Source organism: Lytechinus pictus, chromosome 15 (genome assembly GCF_037042905.1).
Source record: "Lytechinus pictus isolate F3 Inbred chromosome 15, Lp3.0, whole genome shotgun sequence".
NCBI lineage: Eukaryota > Metazoa > Echinodermata > Echinoidea > Temnopleuroida > Toxopneustidae > Lytechinus > Lytechinus pictus.
In genome coordinates this window covers 9,492,832-9,510,239 of record NC_087259.1, presented here as the reverse complement: position 1 = coordinate 9,510,239, position 17,408 = coordinate 9,492,832, and the positions used below count along the sequence as shown (strand labels likewise).

The 17,408-nt window shown below is 37.8% G+C and overlaps 1 protein-coding gene across 1 annotated transcript in view; it reads left to right on the top strand.

Moving 5' to 3' along the window:
• Window positions 1-16,321, top strand: part of LOC129277719 (laminin subunit beta-1-like) — a 61,280-nt gene extending 44,959 nt beyond the window's left edge. Inside the window, exons 26-35 of the mRNA XM_054913867.2 lie at window positions 716-859; window positions 1,613-1,645; window positions 3,161-3,265; window positions 5,047-5,198; window positions 6,419-7,051; window positions 7,477-7,757; window positions 8,950-9,091; window positions 10,727-10,903; window positions 13,131-13,293; window positions 15,985-16,321. Of these exons, the coding sequence (XP_054769842.2) occupies window positions 716-859; window positions 1,613-1,645; window positions 3,161-3,265; window positions 5,047-5,198; window positions 6,419-7,051; window positions 7,477-7,757; window positions 8,950-9,091; window positions 10,727-10,903; window positions 13,131-13,293; window positions 15,985-16,124 (1,970 nt within the window). The 3' untranslated portion in view covers window positions 16,125-16,321. The remainder of the gene's footprint in view (window positions 1-715; window positions 860-1,612; window positions 1,646-3,160; window positions 3,266-5,046; window positions 5,199-6,418; window positions 7,052-7,476; window positions 7,758-8,949; window positions 9,092-10,726; window positions 10,904-13,130; window positions 13,294-15,984) is intronic.
• The last annotated feature ends 1,087 nt before the right edge of the window (window positions 16,322-17,408 follow it).

Here is a 17,408-nt window from a genome sequence, read left to right as displayed (position 1 = left end):
GTGTCAATAATGATCTGGATCAGTTTTACAAACTCTGAGTAAGTTTTGGAGCAAGGGGAAGCAATCAAAATTTCAACACCAACACTAAGGCCAACACCAGACTTGAAATCACCCAGTTAGTTGACAGTATTGTGATTGGAAACAAAGACGGCAGTTTTGAGTGCAGAACAGCCTCTCTTTTGACTTACAGTAATTAACTGTAGCTAATGGTGGAGCCCTTCTTACCAATTGGAAGACCCAGGGAAATGTGCATATATGAATTCGCATATCACTTTGTGCACACTATAGAGAAGACACAAAATTTTGACATAAATACTAATTCTGTCATACTTGTATCTCTGAGAAAAGATGGAATATTGAGAAAAATGAGAAAAAAACATATTCAGAATACCGCCCTTGACTTTTTTCTCTCATTGTAGTCAGTGGCATTTCAAGGAAAGGGCATGACTCATGCACCTCCTCCAGGGAGCACAATAAATGCAAAAGTAAAAGGCCAGAAAGATAAGAGGGAGAGAGAAATAAAAATTTTATGTGATGATGCACTGTTTATGATTGAAGGGGTGCAATTCAAGGGTTAACCCCATCATTATATATTTGAAGGGGGTACTAATTTTAATGTATTCCACGGGCACATGCATTTGCCGCTAATGCTGATTTTTTGTGCTATGGCACTGATTATTGCAGATTGACATTTTATGTTTTCTATATCTTGCAGCATGCAACTGCAACATCAATGGCACCAACCCGGTGACGTGCTCCAACGATCTTTGCGGATGTGATCTTGATACTGGGCAGTGCGACTGCAAATTGGCAACCATTGCTGGACGGACATGTGACCGTTGTGGTCGACTGGATCAAGGTAGGGGAATGTGAGCAGCTTATGAATATTCCTGACGTTGTCTTTGTGAGAGGCTTAACCATAACAAAGCCTGGGGGGTGCACAATATTTTTGCAGTAAGGAAGCTCTTATGATGTTTTGTGACCTTTTTCCTTTCCTGCATCTGTCAACAACAAGTTTGTGGCGCCGGATATATGGTTCCAAAGGTACACATAATTTGTACATGCATGTAATACCAAAAATTTATCAAAACATCACTTTATGTACAATATCAATAGATATTGTGTTTTCAGCCAAATATCACAAATGTATGAATATGTTTGCGTTTACTGATTCATATTGCTTGATTTTATGCTGTTTATGATCTCATAAGTGTCACTGGCAATTTTGATTAAAAAAACAATGAAAAAACAAACAAAGAATTACATAAGGAAATGATATAATACATACAAATTTTTCTGACATTGCAATTTGTCTAAAGTGCATTTGCTTTTAACAACACAAAGGGTTTCTACACCAATACTAAGCATATTTGGAGCTTTATTTATGGGAGTTGGAGCAAAGAGTATGATTTCATATATTAATAACTGAGCATAATGAACAAAAATATTAATAACTACATGTATACAATTTTACACATTTGGTCGCGGGCATCTTGTTTACCAGCTTACCTTAGCATGTACAGTGTATTATTAAGTGCTGTAGAGTATATGCATATAGTAGCTGTGCTACATAGAGTGGACTTACATTTATTAGTTTAATTATCTCTTTCAGATGAAGTGCAAGTTGTTGCGGAGATTTTTGTTGGTAAGTAAAAATGTCACGCTCCTATCATTTTTTATAGATCGCAAGTTTGGGATGTTTTAGAATCCGGAGATCTGCAACTTTGTCATCGAATCCTAGCAACCATTTTACCAGCCACTAAAAAACCAACAATCAGTTGCTAGGGAAGGTTTTGTGTAAAAAAAAATCTTAACAATTTGTTGGGCTTCAAAGAGTAAAAATTAGAAAAGTACCTTATCTAAAAACAGGATGTCTCTTCTTGATACTGGCAAAATTTGAAGTTGTAAAATAAAATAAAGATGAGATACAGTCATTTTTCTGACACCATTTTTTCTGGACTGCATGGAAGTTTCATACATGTAGGAATTGTGCAGTAAGTGAATCTTGAGTGAACCCGGAACTTGTTTTTCTAATAATTTTTTAAAAACCCTCACGGAATTTTACATTTTATCAAGTACATGTACTTGTGGGGGTTATTGTTCATATTTTTTTTTTTACAAGTTACCTACCTACCTACCTAACCACCCACCCACCCACCCTACCTACCCACCCACCCTACCTACCAACCCACACACCCACCCTACCTACCTACCCACCCACCTACCTATCCACCCACCCACCCACCCTACCTACCTACCCACCCACCCACCCCCCCCACCCTACCTACCTACCCACCTACCTACCCACCCACCTACCTACCCACCTACCTACCTACCTACCTACCTACCTACCTACCTACCCACCCACCCTACCTACCTACCTACCCACCCACCCTACCTACCTACCTACCTACATGTACCTACCCACCCACCCACCCTAACCACCCACCCTCCCTATCCACCCACCCTACCTACCAACCCACCCTACCTACCTACCTACCCAACCACTCTACCTACCAACCCGCCCACCCACCCTACCTACCTACCTACCCACCTACCCACCTACCCACCCACCCACCCTTCCTACCCACCTACCTACCCACCCACCCACCCACCCTACCTACCTATCTACCTACCCACCCACCCACCCTACTTACCTACCCACCCACCCTCCCACCCTACCTACCTACCTACACACCCACCCACCCTCCCTACCCACCCACCCTACCTACCAACCCGCCCACCCACCCTACCTACCTACCTACCCACCTACCCACCCACCCTACCTACCTACCTACCTACCCACCCACCCACCCTACTTACCCACCCACCCACCCTACTTACCTACCCACCCACCCACCCTCCCACCCTACCTACCTACCTACACACCCACCCACCCTCCCTACCCACCCACCCTACCTACCAACCCGCCCACCCACCCTACCTACCTACCTACCCACCTACCCACCCACCCACCCTTCCTACCCACCTACCTACCCACACACCCACCCACCCTACCTACCTACCTACCTACCCACCCACCCACCCTACTTACCTACCCACCCACCCACCTTACCTACCTACCTACCAAGTTTCATGAAATGGGTCCTAGACTAACATAATCGATGCAATGTCTTTGGTTACCGTCCATGTTCTCCAGGTAATTTCCCCAACTGTGAGCCGTGCCCAGAGTGTTTTCAAAACTGGAGAGAAGAGCTCGAGATCCTTGGAGAGCTGTTGGTGGAAGAAAGGAAACGTTTACTTGGTAAGTCAGCATCTTGTTCCCAAGGCACCATAATTTGGGCGACCCGCTTGATCAAAATTGAGCAATATTGATCAATAATAATGACAATATAATAATAACGGTATATTTACCCAGGGTAGCCACTTCAGTTCCAAAAACTGTTCTCCCAGTGGGCCCTGCTATTATTATCAATGCTATCAATGATAATGAGGAAAATAATTGATAACTGTAAATCTCAACTAGCAATACAATATCAATCTGAATTGATATAATCACCAAATTTTACATACTCTGACTGTATGATTTCTTGTATGCTTCAGGCATGCAAATAAATAGCCTTATTGCACTAATTGCATTGGCCTTGCTGGTCCGCGGGTTCATCTCAATGATGACCCCCGTCATCTTTTCTAAATTTGATTAGAAAAGTCCTAGACCATGTAGGACTGTTATTTTGACATTTGGTTTCCTTTAATAGTTATCTATACTCCAAGCTTTGGTATTTAGTTCAGCTTAGTTTACATTCTTGATGCTTCTGTTGTCATCCATTTACATTGTAAGTCTGGTGCTTACATATTCATTTGTTTGGATCTCGTTTGGATATTGGGAATGCTCTTCTTTTTCATACAGTCTCACACAATCTCAATACTCTTCTACATGTATATGCTCAGAATCAAGCTGCCAGGGTTTTAAGTGGAATATCTAAATATCTTACACAATATAACAGATATCTTCAGTTCTTAAAAAAAATTCATTGGTTTCCTATCTGGAAGCAAATTTTCTCACTTGGAAAGCTTTGAATGGTATGGCACCTATATATTTTGCACAGGCTCGTAGCCTGAGATCATCAGACCTGCTTCTTCTTCTTAAGTCCCCCAAAACACGAGTAGCCTATAATGGTGAGTGAGCTTTCTCTGGCATACTATCTTCTCTGGAGAATAAGTTACCATCAAATTTGAAAATTATATCACCATTAGAGACTTTGAAATCTAAACTGAAGTCTTATTTTATGATAAAAGTATCAGTTCTTGGCACTCAGACACTCATCCAAACTCTTTTATCCCTTCTTTTCTTTTGTGCACCCTGGAATACAATATTTCTAGATAGATGGTGCCATATGAATGCCTATTATGATGATGATTATTATTATTGTTATTATTAAAGACACATTTAAGTTAATCTGTCTCTTTTTCAGATGATACTACATATGGTTGGTTAATATTTATTCAAACAGTAGAATTAATCACGTGCCAAAGGAATTATTTGAGGCACCTCTCTGCGAGCACGACTAACACTTGATAGAAGAGTTTCTGTTTTTGGAAAGTTCTTCATAATTTCAAGAGAGAAAATTTCAGGTTTTTCATTATCCTTGATGTTGTATGGCTTCATTTATAAATACCAGTTGTGGTAACGATCTCAAAATGAGTTCGAGCAGAATCCAATGAAATTACCGCCAAAGCATTTGTATGTATAAATATAAAAAAATGTTTGCCAAATAACCCAGAAAGAAAATGCGTAATTGCTGAGAAATGAGCAAAATAAGCACAAAATCCCATCAAATGTCGGGTAATTTTTGAAGCAATATTAATACACTGTCCCACATATGCTTTTCTGTGCTAGTGATCATTAGAATTATCGATTTTGCGCTAAGATTTCAGGATTTTACAAGGATAAGTTTGCATTAATGTACCAGATCACGATGTATGACAATTAACCTTGATTTAAAAGACTTTCTTATTAAATAATTGTTTGCTGCAACTACTGTCTTTTACCTTTCAAATGTTAAAAATGTTATTTTGATGTAGGGCTTCTCCGTAACTATGGTAACATGACGGAGACTGACGTTAAAGCTTTGGTCCGTGCTATCCAGGGTAACTTGACGTTGGCGGATCAAGTTATAGAACAGGGCAATCAGCAAACACAGAATCTTATCGGCATCCAAAATTCCTTCTTAATGGTAAGAATAGTAATAAACCCCAAATATTTTTAGATTATTGAAAGAAGAAGCCTGCGTCCTGTGTGCACCAAGCGAAACCCTTGCCTATAAATTTTGATGGTTGAGTTGAGTAAAAAGCATCTGATTTTTTTTTCTTCATTGGATTTGAGTAAGCACCTAAAAATGTCCATGTTTTCACTCAAAGCGAAGCCCCCTACATACATGTAAACCACATTTTTATTGGATGTTAGAGCCTACATGTATGTTAAGTATTGGTAAATCTCCCCAAAATCCATGTCGCTATTCCAATTTATTACTGTATGTAGATTGGGAACTTGGGAATCAAATATTTCTATGTCAGCAAAATTCTTCCTGTGTAGAGAGTATTCTTTTGTATGGTTCAGAAACATGGTCAATCAAGAAGTCCTTAAAAATAGACAAGTGGGCACATATACTCAACTTTTAATAAGGGTACAAAATATTAGTTGGAGAGATCACAAAACAAAATGGAGATCTTCCACCTATCTCCACCACGGTAATTAAATGTAGTTTGAGATTTGCTGGTCACTGTTTCCGTAGTGAGAAGGAAGTTATTTCTGATGTACTATTGTTGCCCCTCATAAATTAGAGGACGGAGACCTTTAAATTTTGTTGATTTCAGACATGTATGTAGGGATACAAATAAATTGTTACATGATTTACCAACTCTCATCGCAAAGCCTGGCGTTCCATTGTTGATTCATTCTCGGATGCGTCCGATTTGTAGTGTAGTCATGAAAGCATGAGCCTTAAAATGATTGTGATGTGAAGCATACAAAAATGAAAATCGGTTTGTTGGATAAATTTTCTGATTTTCCATCAAAATGAAATATCTGGTTATTTTTGTAAATATTAAACTCCTTCTCAATCATAAAAAGGGCAAAAAAAAAGAAAGTTATGCTCTCTGTCTGCAGCTCTCTAATATCTACTTACTAAATTTGTTAAGTACATGTACATGTAAGTGATTAAAGGGCTGTTTGTAGATAAAAGTCAAAACAGTAATATGAGAGGTCACTAGAAGTACATGGTTTAAATTCTAATGGCTCAAGAATGCTTCATTTGCATTGGTCGGTCTGCAGATTAGGGAACCAAGGATGTTGCCTATTGTATTTTATTATACATGTACATATATGAAATATTTTTTCCTCATGGCAATGTAAAATAAGGTTTTATTCCTCATCTCTTGAAATTTCGAAATACAGATAACAGAGTCTATTGAAAACAAGACGTTCCTTTTGGATTCCTTAGCATCGTTAGAGAACAACATCACTTCCCTTCTCTCAGAGTCTTCCAACTTTGATGGCACTGTCGAGGTGGAGACGGGGGTGAGTAGAAATTCTGAAAGACTAAATCAAGAGTTGTTGGCAGTGACCAACACGATAGAGAACATTGTAACAGAGGCAGAAGGGAACTGGGAGTCTGTACAGACCCTCTACCAAGCGATCCTCGACTTCCAGGACCGGGCTCGGCAGCTGATAGCGGAAGTGGACTCCTTGCTTCTTGACGTGGAGGGTGCATCGCAGCAACGGCTGACGGTTGAAGACATCTTGAGCGAGCCCACCAGGACTGCTGAAATGGAGGTGAATTCCCAGCGCCTCGGCCTGATAGACTCTACTCAGGCCAGGTATCCATTGGAAGAGGCAGCCCAGAATGCTTCAGCAGCACAGAGGCTGGTACAGGAGGCTAACCAGACAGCGACAGGTGCCTATCAGCAAGCCCAGAGCGAGAGAACATTGTCAGAAGAAAGGGCATACAGGAGTGAGGTGGCACGGTTCAACGCTACAGGTGCAACCTTGGCAGCAGCTAATGCGTTGTCAGTTGCAAGAAACTACAAGGTATGATCAAATACACTGCTATTATAACTTTTTTGGGGTCATAATTGTCAGTGTTTGAAGATATTTTGGTTCTGTCTCTTATTAACAGGTGAAGTTAGGGGTCATCTAAAAAGAGATTTGGCCTTCAGAGAGTCTTAGACAAAAGTATTATATAAGATGCTTGGTCATACACGATTAATTTTAAAAGCATATACAATTCTTTGTCATTTAACGTCAGTGAACTTGTTATTTTATGATTTCATTTTTTTCCCTCCCTTCATAAAAAATAACTACTAGTCGTTAAAGTCAGCACTGCCGTTATAATTACATAATGCAAGCGCGACTGCCAGATGCATCCCACTTGTATTAAGTTTATTTTGTTACCATCATATTTTTGTTCAAGAATCTCTCTGACATTTCAAATCCCCAAAATCATTTTCTCAAAGGATGTTGCTCTGGAGACCAAAGCAAACATAACTCAAGCCTATGTGGACACCCTGAACCAGCTCTCCCAACTGGACGATGCCCAGGTCAAAAGCCAAGAGGCCAGCGCAGCATCACAGGCAACGGTCAACATGGCAGTCAGGTCACCGACCGACATGGAAGCCCTGGTGAGGGATATCAACGCAACGGGCCTGTCTGATGCTGCCGTGTTCCCCCTGTTGGAAAATTCCACCACTACCCTGGATGAGGCAACAGCAAGCCTAGAGACGGCTAGACGTTCCTTGTAAGTGCTTTGGAGCTGTTGTTGCCATGACAATGTCTCCATTGTTGGAGGCCTCGTCGATTACGCAGAGCAATTAAAGCAATTTATGTCATCATTTAGGTTATAGACATTCTCCCATCTCTCGTGCAGAGTAATTAAAGGGATTGTATGAAACTAATGCCATTCTTATGCCATACATGTAGGTTGTAGAAAAGTCTATTGACTATCATTTTCTTGTAAATTGTTCACAAAGAAATGAGTACCAGTCAGTTAACGCAGTAGCTTCCATGCAATGATACAGAAGCTAGCATAAATATCATCAGAATAATTATGTGTACTCTAAAGGTAAAGTAGTTTGCTACATTCAAGTATAATATGAAAATTATTATGGTAAAGTAGTTTGTTTGATACATGTATCATATGATAATTATATATGATCCTTACAGGTTAGTGTCCTTTATTCTTGTCTGCTCTGATTGTATCGTTCCACCTCTTTGTTTTTTTGTTCTCTCTCTCTCTCTCTCTTTCAATCTGTTTATACATGTATCCCTATAAATCATATTTCCTCCATGTATGTATCCTAAGTGTATGTATTCTCCCATCTCTCTCTATCTCCTATTTTTTTTCTTTTTTTTCCTCAATGTCCATTTCTTTCTCATAAATCATGCAATTAGTACTCACTATATACCTGATACATTACAAAGTATGTCATGTATGTGATCAGAACTTTGCAATGTGCATCAGACTTTGATGCCATTTACAGTGTCATGCTTCTTTGTCTTTTTTCTCTATTCATCATTCAAATCAACTTGACCAGGGTCCCATTTCATTAAGTCTTGTTATAATAACAAATTTACTATCAGCCAATCGGATTGAGGGATTTCAGTAGCTTTTATCTGCTACTGCAGTTTTGTTATTATGACAACTTTCATGAAACGGCGCCCCAGGTGGACATGATCTTTCATACCTTGAACATACCTTGAAGGGCCACACTTCCATCTTCACATAGGTAGATATTAGTGTGGCAGAGTTTTGGAGGCTTTGTAGCCCATTAATAACTCAATTTCGATAGTCTCTGTTTAAAGTTGAGGAGTGTGGACGATTTAATTTGATTCGATTTGATTTGATTTCAGTACTATTGAAATTATACTCTTATTGTAGTGAAAGGCATTCTTTTTGACTCCTTTTAGATTTGTTTACACTTATCCATCAGACAAGATGCCATATCTGTGAAATCCCAGATTGACACCATAGAATATGACATATCGGAGGCAGAAAGGGTTCGGGAGGTCACAGGTCAAAGGGTCATCGACACACAGAACATGGTCACCAACATCAGTCAGATAGCAGCCGAGGTGAGAAAAAGAAATCCATTAAATAATTGTAATAATTATCTGGTTATGTATAATGTACATTGTACGTAATAATGAATTTAATCTTATAAACTCAGACTCAGCATTTGATGTGAAATACATTTATGTACATGTAGATTACAATTTGATAATACTAGCCTCTATGAAAATGGAAACCCCTTTGATATACCTACATATTTTTGCTTGGCTCATTATTCTGATGTATATAGGATCAAATATATTCCATATGGGCAATTTTTTTTGCCAGGGATGGTGGCAATTTTTTATTTTTAGGGGGTATTTTTCACAACTTTTTGCCTAAATCTGCAATGTTTGATAAGCATTGAATAGGGATTTTCCAGGGCCCTTTTGAGCATTTTGGGGGCAAAATCGCCTTGAGCCCCAGGCCCGTATTTTGAAGTCAGGGGGGCGTTTCATCAACATTTTTGTCCGACAAGTTGTCAGATCTGACATCTTTCCTTGATTTTGATTGTCTGAGAAGCACTGTTACTATGGTAACTGTCGGATAAAATGGGACTTGTCGGATAAAACGTCTGACATGTCCTTTCATGAAATGCTCCCCAGGTTTAACTTAGACCATGGTCTAAGTTAAACCTGGGGAGCATTTGGGGAGCATCTGTGCTAAAATTATGGGAAGCCAAAAGTGTCAAAATATTTATTAAGTTGTATTTTTCTTGTATTTACTGTGCTCTTTCCTGATTATTCAATGGTGAAGACAATCATCTATTTATACTTCCTAGACAATTATGAATGATTTGAGAGCCAAATGAGCTGAAATAGATATCTCTACTGGTAGTGATTTATGTAACAATTGGCTATCCATACTTAAACCACAACTTTAAACCTGAGTTTAAGTTAAACCCGACTTCAGAATACGGGCCCCAGTGTCAGGCCAATGAAAGAATATACAGACAATCGCATGATATATGTATGTTGTCCATTGGTTGTAAAATGTATGCAAGCAATGAGGAATGCAGGGAAATCCAAAATGAAATATGTATAGTGCCTCTGAATCTGGCTATATAGGGGCTAAGCTTCTTTTACAGCAGTTTTCTTGCTTTCTCCGATGTTCTATCTGTCACAAATGAATGAGAGAATTTGCGATTTAAAGGTGCTTCCCGGATTCTTGCATCAAATACACTGCTCTGACATTTGCTCAGATGCCTTACCCGAAAAGCTCTAGTGTATCATTTGAACTTTGAACGAGGATAAGGCCCCCCAAATACGAATATTTGCAATCAATTTTAAGTGGTTAAAGTAAATCCAGGGCTCTGTCTTACAAAGAGTTACGATTGATCCAATCAATCTCAACTATCTGGAAATCAAACAATTTCAACAAAATGCCCTTTGTTCTTTCGTCTATTTGCAAATTAATTTTGGAAAGAAATCAAGCTTGACATTGTAGAATAAAAATGTAATTCCGTTCATGTGCATGAAATAGGGATTCACAAAAGAAAAATATTGAACGACACAAGACAAGTTAAGATTTATGCTATTAACAACATTTGTTTTATCCTTTTACACTGTATTTAAAATTTTATTTCAAAATGTTTTGGTCTAAGGGAATCCGTAGAATAATGAATGATGCTGATCCATTTCATGATTTTCTCCCGTCAGGTTCAAGCCCAGTCCGAGTCGAAGAACAGCGATGCCCAGGCCACCTCTGCCCTCTTACAGGATTTATCTACAGAAGCAGCTGATGGTCAACAATGCTTCAGTGCTAAAAGGGCACAAGTGCAGGATGCAGGCCGGAGAATAGACAGGGTCAAGCAGAATGTAGAAGTGACCCAACAGGTTGGTCATCTTTAAAAAAAAAATTATCTGTGGTTGCTATTTTTATCAATATTTATAAAACTATTTAATCAAATTGAATGAATCTGAAAAAGGTCATGGGAGGTCAACAGACTTTGTCCAAGTCATGGGTCATTTGAGGTGAACCAACTTGTCCAGGTCAAAGGTTATTTCAGGTCAACCATCTTAGGATTTTGTTATCAAATGACTGTTTTTTCTCTCTTTGTGAAAAGTTGTTCATCTTAGTTCAAAATCAGATCTGTTGTATTTATTGGCATAATGCAGACAAGACTGCCAGAGGCTGTTCACTTGTTGAATTCTCTTTGGTATTTTGGGGGGTTGTTGTTACTTGTTTGTATTTTTTTCAATAGAAATCATTAGCAACATTATTTCAATAAAAATAAACAAATAAAATGATTTTGAGCTACATTGATTATAATCTTGTTTTCATGTACATAAACTGTAGTCCTTGAAAATGTTATTTTACATCACATATTATTAAGGAAATCACTTTTACATTCTAAGTTCTTTCTGACTGACGGTATATTCATTCATTTTCATTTACTTATTTTTTTCATTTTCTTTTGTCTTGATATTTTTTTTAAGGTTTGCCTCATTATTTACTTTGCTTTTTTTCAACTTGTGGAGTATATCCCTTTATAGCTTTGTAGGTTATCCGCTTCTACGAAATTTGTGCTAAAAATAACTGTAAATTATCTGACATTTTAAGAGTACTGGTGGGTGTTTCATAAAACTGTTCGTAAGTTAAGAGCGACTGGTGGAACATTCTTACGTGCTGAATAATCACCCATGAACATTTAACGGTGAATATCATTTACCGCAAGAAAGGATCACCAGTCATTCTTAAAAGTCACTCTTAACTTATTACGAACAGCTTTATGAAACAGCCCTCTGGTAAACATACTTCATGATATTATATGGTTTCATTTATTTGTTCAATGTCAAATGCAGTATTATGGATTACATCCTGATATCTTTGAATTTTGATTCTTATTTTTAGCTAGTGCGTATCAATATAAAGGCAGAGGTGGAATGTTGTCTTGTCCTATATTGGGCTGTACTACTAAAGAAAAAGAGCTAGAAATAGTTTGTTAGTCTATTTGCTTGCTAATATTATGAAAAGTATTCTATAATTGGAGAGAAAGGCGGAAGAGCAGGTGGAATGGTTATAAAATGGGTTAATAACTGGGGCAAAAGAAGAAGAAGAGGAGGAGGAAGAGGGGAGATGGAGGAGGGGAGGGGAGAGAGGAGATGAAGATTGCAGGAAGTAAAGAGGAGGGAGAGGAATAATAATTTTAAATTAAACAAGGAAAAAGGAGGAGAGAAACATGAGAAAAAGGAGGGGTAGAAGTGATAGAGGGAGGAGGAGGAACAGAAACGAGGGTTCCATTTTTGTTTCACTTACCAGAGTTGAAGGGCATCCTTAGGGATTCCAATGGCGTCCGTCAGTCACAAATGTTAAAGTTTACATGTGAGACTCTTACATGTATGATGCACAACTTTACAACTGCTGGGGGTGTCTCACAAAGATTTAAGTGTTACTCAGAGTACTTAAATTCACAGTAGTGTACGGTATAGAAGGTATCACCACATTGGTCTGATCATGCGCATGGGACGTGCACTACCGCATATCTATCAATAAGATTGCGTGTTACATATCATGTACGCGTCGACATTATAAGTCCGACTCTAAGTCATACTTAAATCATTGTGAAATGCCTGCCCCCAGTCTAATGGCAACCAAACTTGGGTGATAGATGCAGGAGTAACGGCCTTTTGCCATGCTGTCAGAGGTCACATGGTGAGGTCAAAGGTCATATTAGGTTATGTGGTAAAATTAAATAAATTTTCATTAAACCCTTTGCCAAGGATGCGCTTGTTGTACTGTTATATTGCAATACTTTTGGAAGTCATATGGCGAGGTCAAAGGTCATTGGCATCAGACATTAATTACATGTACTTCTGAGACTTTCTTGTGAAATCAAACTTGGCTTATGGGGATGTACTTTGGAAAATATCTTCATGTTATAAATTGGCTGAGTGGGTGGGCAAAATACAATGTGGCTATTGCCTAAAGTCTATCTACTTTCTTTATGAACCATCTCATAGAAGCAATCTAGAGATGAATAATAATTTGTACTTGGACACATCGTAAACCTGATGGAGATGACAATGAATTTTATAGTACTACTTTCTTTTCCCATGTCAGGAACTGAATCTTGTACTGTCAAGTGCAGAAGAAACAGCAAAGGAGATAAATGATTCTAAAAATGAAGCAGTCCTCAATCATAACCTTGTGCAAGAGGTTGATGCGGCTGCCGCTTCCCTTGAAAGAGACTTGATCGGTATTGAAGAGATGATCAATTTAGACGGTACGTCAAGTATTTCATTTCATTTATAAGTTTTCACTTTAAAAAAAAAAATTCATACAAACGTACCGGTAATCATTCAAACAAACAAGGTTAATACAAATGTATTTGGTGGGAGGATCACAAAAAGCACATAAATTGCTTGTTTGAAATTATCACAAATACAGATTAAAAAAAAATGAGTAAGACTGAAGATACATTAAAATGGAAATAGGATTATAAGGTACAAAATATACGAAAATATCAACAAAATTAAGAGGGAAACAAGAAAATTGAAAAATATAAATTTAACTGGGTTCCAAAAGAAACTGATCGAAGTTTACAAGGGCACTGCACAAATTCCACTCAGTCAATATGAACAATATTTTTACCCAGGCTAACTTCAGTTATCTTTATTAAGCACATGTCAATAATTAAGAGATTGGTTCAATCACAGAAAGGCTATACTAATCGCCCCTCACATTAATTTGTTTCAGAATCCAAAGTCACAAAATGGCTAAAGAAAGACCAATGAAAATGAGATGGGATCAAAAAAACTTTCCAGTTTATCATAAATGTCCTTCACATTGATTGGCTTGACAGAAAGAAGCTACAGAGAGTTAAAATCAAAATTTGAAATGACTAGAAGTTCTGGAAAAATCTTACAGCCCCACACAGATCCCCAGGGGATGTCCTGGTAAGCAGGGGATAATGTGAACATGGTGTTATCTGTGTGTTACATTACATTGAATAGTCATTGCTTATATCAATTACAACTTATATCAATTACAATGAATATTCAGTGTTTATATCAATTTCAAAGAATATTCAGTGCTTGTATCAGTTACAATGAACATTCAGTGCTTATAAGTTATATCAATTGCAGTGAATATTCAGTGCTTATAAGTTATATCAATTGCAGTGAATATTCAGTGCTTGTATTAATCACTATGAATATTTGGTGCTTGTATCAATTACGATGAATATCCAGTTTTATATCAATTACAATGAATATCCAGTGCTTACATCAATTGCAATGCATATTCAGTGCTGGGAAATTCCATAAAATATGTACGTCCGACCCCCTATATTTGGGACCTTCATGACATTTTCTGTCTCTGATTTCTCGTTCTTTTGACAGTCTGTAATGTTCTCAAAGGACCATGACTTGGTCACTTCATGAAGTGAAGTAAAACTTGAGAAAAATGGGGTTCAGACGTACAAAAACGTTGATCATTTTAAGGAATTGCCCTGCTGTCACAATTACAGTAAATATTCAGTGCTTATATCTACTACAAAAATTTAGTGTGCTTATCTTTGTTTACAAAGGACATTGTGCAAAGTTCCTGTATGACATTGATGGATTTCCATACAGTTGAGGTTGATCGGATCAATCGTAACTCTTTGTAAGACAGTTGTTGATTATGAAAAAAAAAAATTATCAAATTTTAGGGAATCCCCTCCCAAAACAATACATCAGGAATTTTGGAGTAATTTCTCATTCAGCACCATTTTGAAATTGGGTTTTACCATACAGCTTGTCATTTTCTTTAAACACAGCGATCAGTTTGATTAGAAATCTCCTTTATAATATGCAGTATATGGATGGTCATTTGGAATTCCATTCATGACTTCTGGTGACTTTTGGTAAAGTGATTAGAATGACAGTTTTATATCAAATACTTTCAATGCTATGTGTGTAGACCCCTGTCCAGGCCGTACGTAGCACTTTGCATTCATTTAGCTCGACAGATGAGTGACTTTTTCAAATGATACTGGTGCCGAAAATTTAATGTACATGTATGTTTATTGATATCTGAACCAGTTTATAACCAACGGATCAGCTAGATAACGTCATTGGTGATGCGAGTGCTATTTTCAGTGCTATTGCATGGTGACGCCTAAGATTATTAGAGGGGGTGGAATCCACACCCCTCATAAGGATTTCTGTACATGATTAAGAATATAAAGGAGAAATATTCTATAAGTAGTACTTCATATCGTGTTTTCATATTCTTCCCATCCCTGACGATGGGAACCTTACAGAATGAAGTTCATACAAGCCTTTATTTCTTAAAAATCTTCTAATTAATGCAATGAATTTGTCAAATCAGATATTCTCGTGTCTTAGGATTTAATGTACATGTACATACATGTACTTACATGTACATGTATGATCAAAGGTTACACTTATTTATTTGACTAAATATTGCTTTTTTATCTTGTATGAAGGAGCTTTTCTTCCACATAGAAATCATGAGCTAATGTTCTTTCATTTAACAAATAGTTTTCTTGTAATACATACAGTGTACAGCTAAAGGGTGTGTTCAATGTCAATGTCCTATTTAAATAGCAATATTAAAAATGTTATTACGAACCACAAACACAATCAGGGGCACCGTTCAGTGTAAAAAACAAATATTATAAAGCTGATTATAGGGAAATCGTCTTTAAATTTCCCGCTCTTGCTAGCACAGCTTACTGTGCAGTTTGACCCATCACAAGAAAGATCGATTCTTGAATGTGCTTGTGAAGGCAAACTCAATCGTGTTCAGTGTAGCATTTCGTTGCATTCGCGATGCTGAAGGTCGTAAAATCTGAGCTGATAGTGTTTCCGTACTTTCCTTTTTCAGCATTTAAATTTCCGAATCGTGATCTGAAAGATTTTACGAGCCGCAACATTTCTACATGGGTCTTTAAATTTTTTTTTTACAGATTTGATTGCACAGTACACTACCCAGAGACAAGAGATGGAACAGTTATCCTCGGACTTGGATAACATGGAGACCACACTTGATACTATCCTAGCCAACCTTCAGGGTATCAGTACAGATGATATACAATGCAATGACTGATAGACTATGACATAGCTACCATTGAGTAGGATTATATTCTGTTTATTAAGAATTTTTAAAGGGAAAAGTTGGCACTTTTAGTAACATGATTTTCCCCCTAGAAATAGGATTTTTGAAACTTTTGAAAAATGATGATTTTTGGTATGTTTTTCAAAAGTTTAAAGCAAAAATGGAAGTTTAGACTTGAAAATAAGGATAAAAAGAAATGAAGAATAGGAGTTTTTCACACTTAAGCTTTCCAGCTCTGTTGTGAGGAGACAATGAAGGGGAGTTGGAGAGAAGTTAGAGGGGAGCAGGGGGGAGGAGGAAGTTGTCCGCAGGCACATACAGGCTTTTAGGTAGTGCATAATGTAGATTATGATAAGCCATGCCCCCAACACCCTACATGCACCTACATTAAACACCATGAAAATATTGATGCTTTGTTACAATTCATGGAGCTTGGCTTTTTCTATATATTTTCTGCATAAATTTCTGAAATACGCCCTTATGTAATAGCTGACATTCAAGCACAAAAGGTACGTTGGCCCTGCAGACACCCTCAAAGAAGTAAGTATTTCACAACCAGTGTGTTGGCTCAGTTGGTAGAGCATCCATCTCACAACAGGGAGGTTGGGAAATCAAGCCCCAGCCACGTCAGTCTATAAAGACTTTTAGGCCCGTATTGTGAAGTCGGGGTTAACTTAAACTCAGGTTTAAAGTTGTGGTTTAAGTATGGAAAGCAAATTGTTACATAAATCACTAACAGTAGAGATATCATATTTCAGCTCATATGGCTCTCAAATCATTCATAATTGTCTAGGAAGTATAAATAGATGGTTGTCTTCACCATCATTGAATCAGGAAAGAGCACAGCAAACATAAGAAACATATAACTAAGTACACATTTTGACACTTTTGGCTTCCCATAATTTTAGCACCGAGTTAGACCAATGGTCTATTAAAGTTACACCTGACTTCAGAATACGGGCCTAAAAGATGGGATTTGCTGCTACCCTGTTGGGCGTTTAATGATTTAAGGGATAGAGCAACGTCGATCTGTTGCTGCACATTGGCTGCGGGGCCCGCGATCATTGGGGCAAAATTATTTTTCAGAGTATATCTATGTCAGATTTCTATTTCAAGCAGTATAAAGTTATGGATTTTTCATATTCTTACCTGAAACCGCTGCTTGTCATGTACTAGTTTCAATTATGAAGATGCTTGATATATGGTTTTAAAGTTTTATCATCATATTGCTGTCAGCTTTGTGGTGTGTGTGATACGGATATTGCATTAATAATG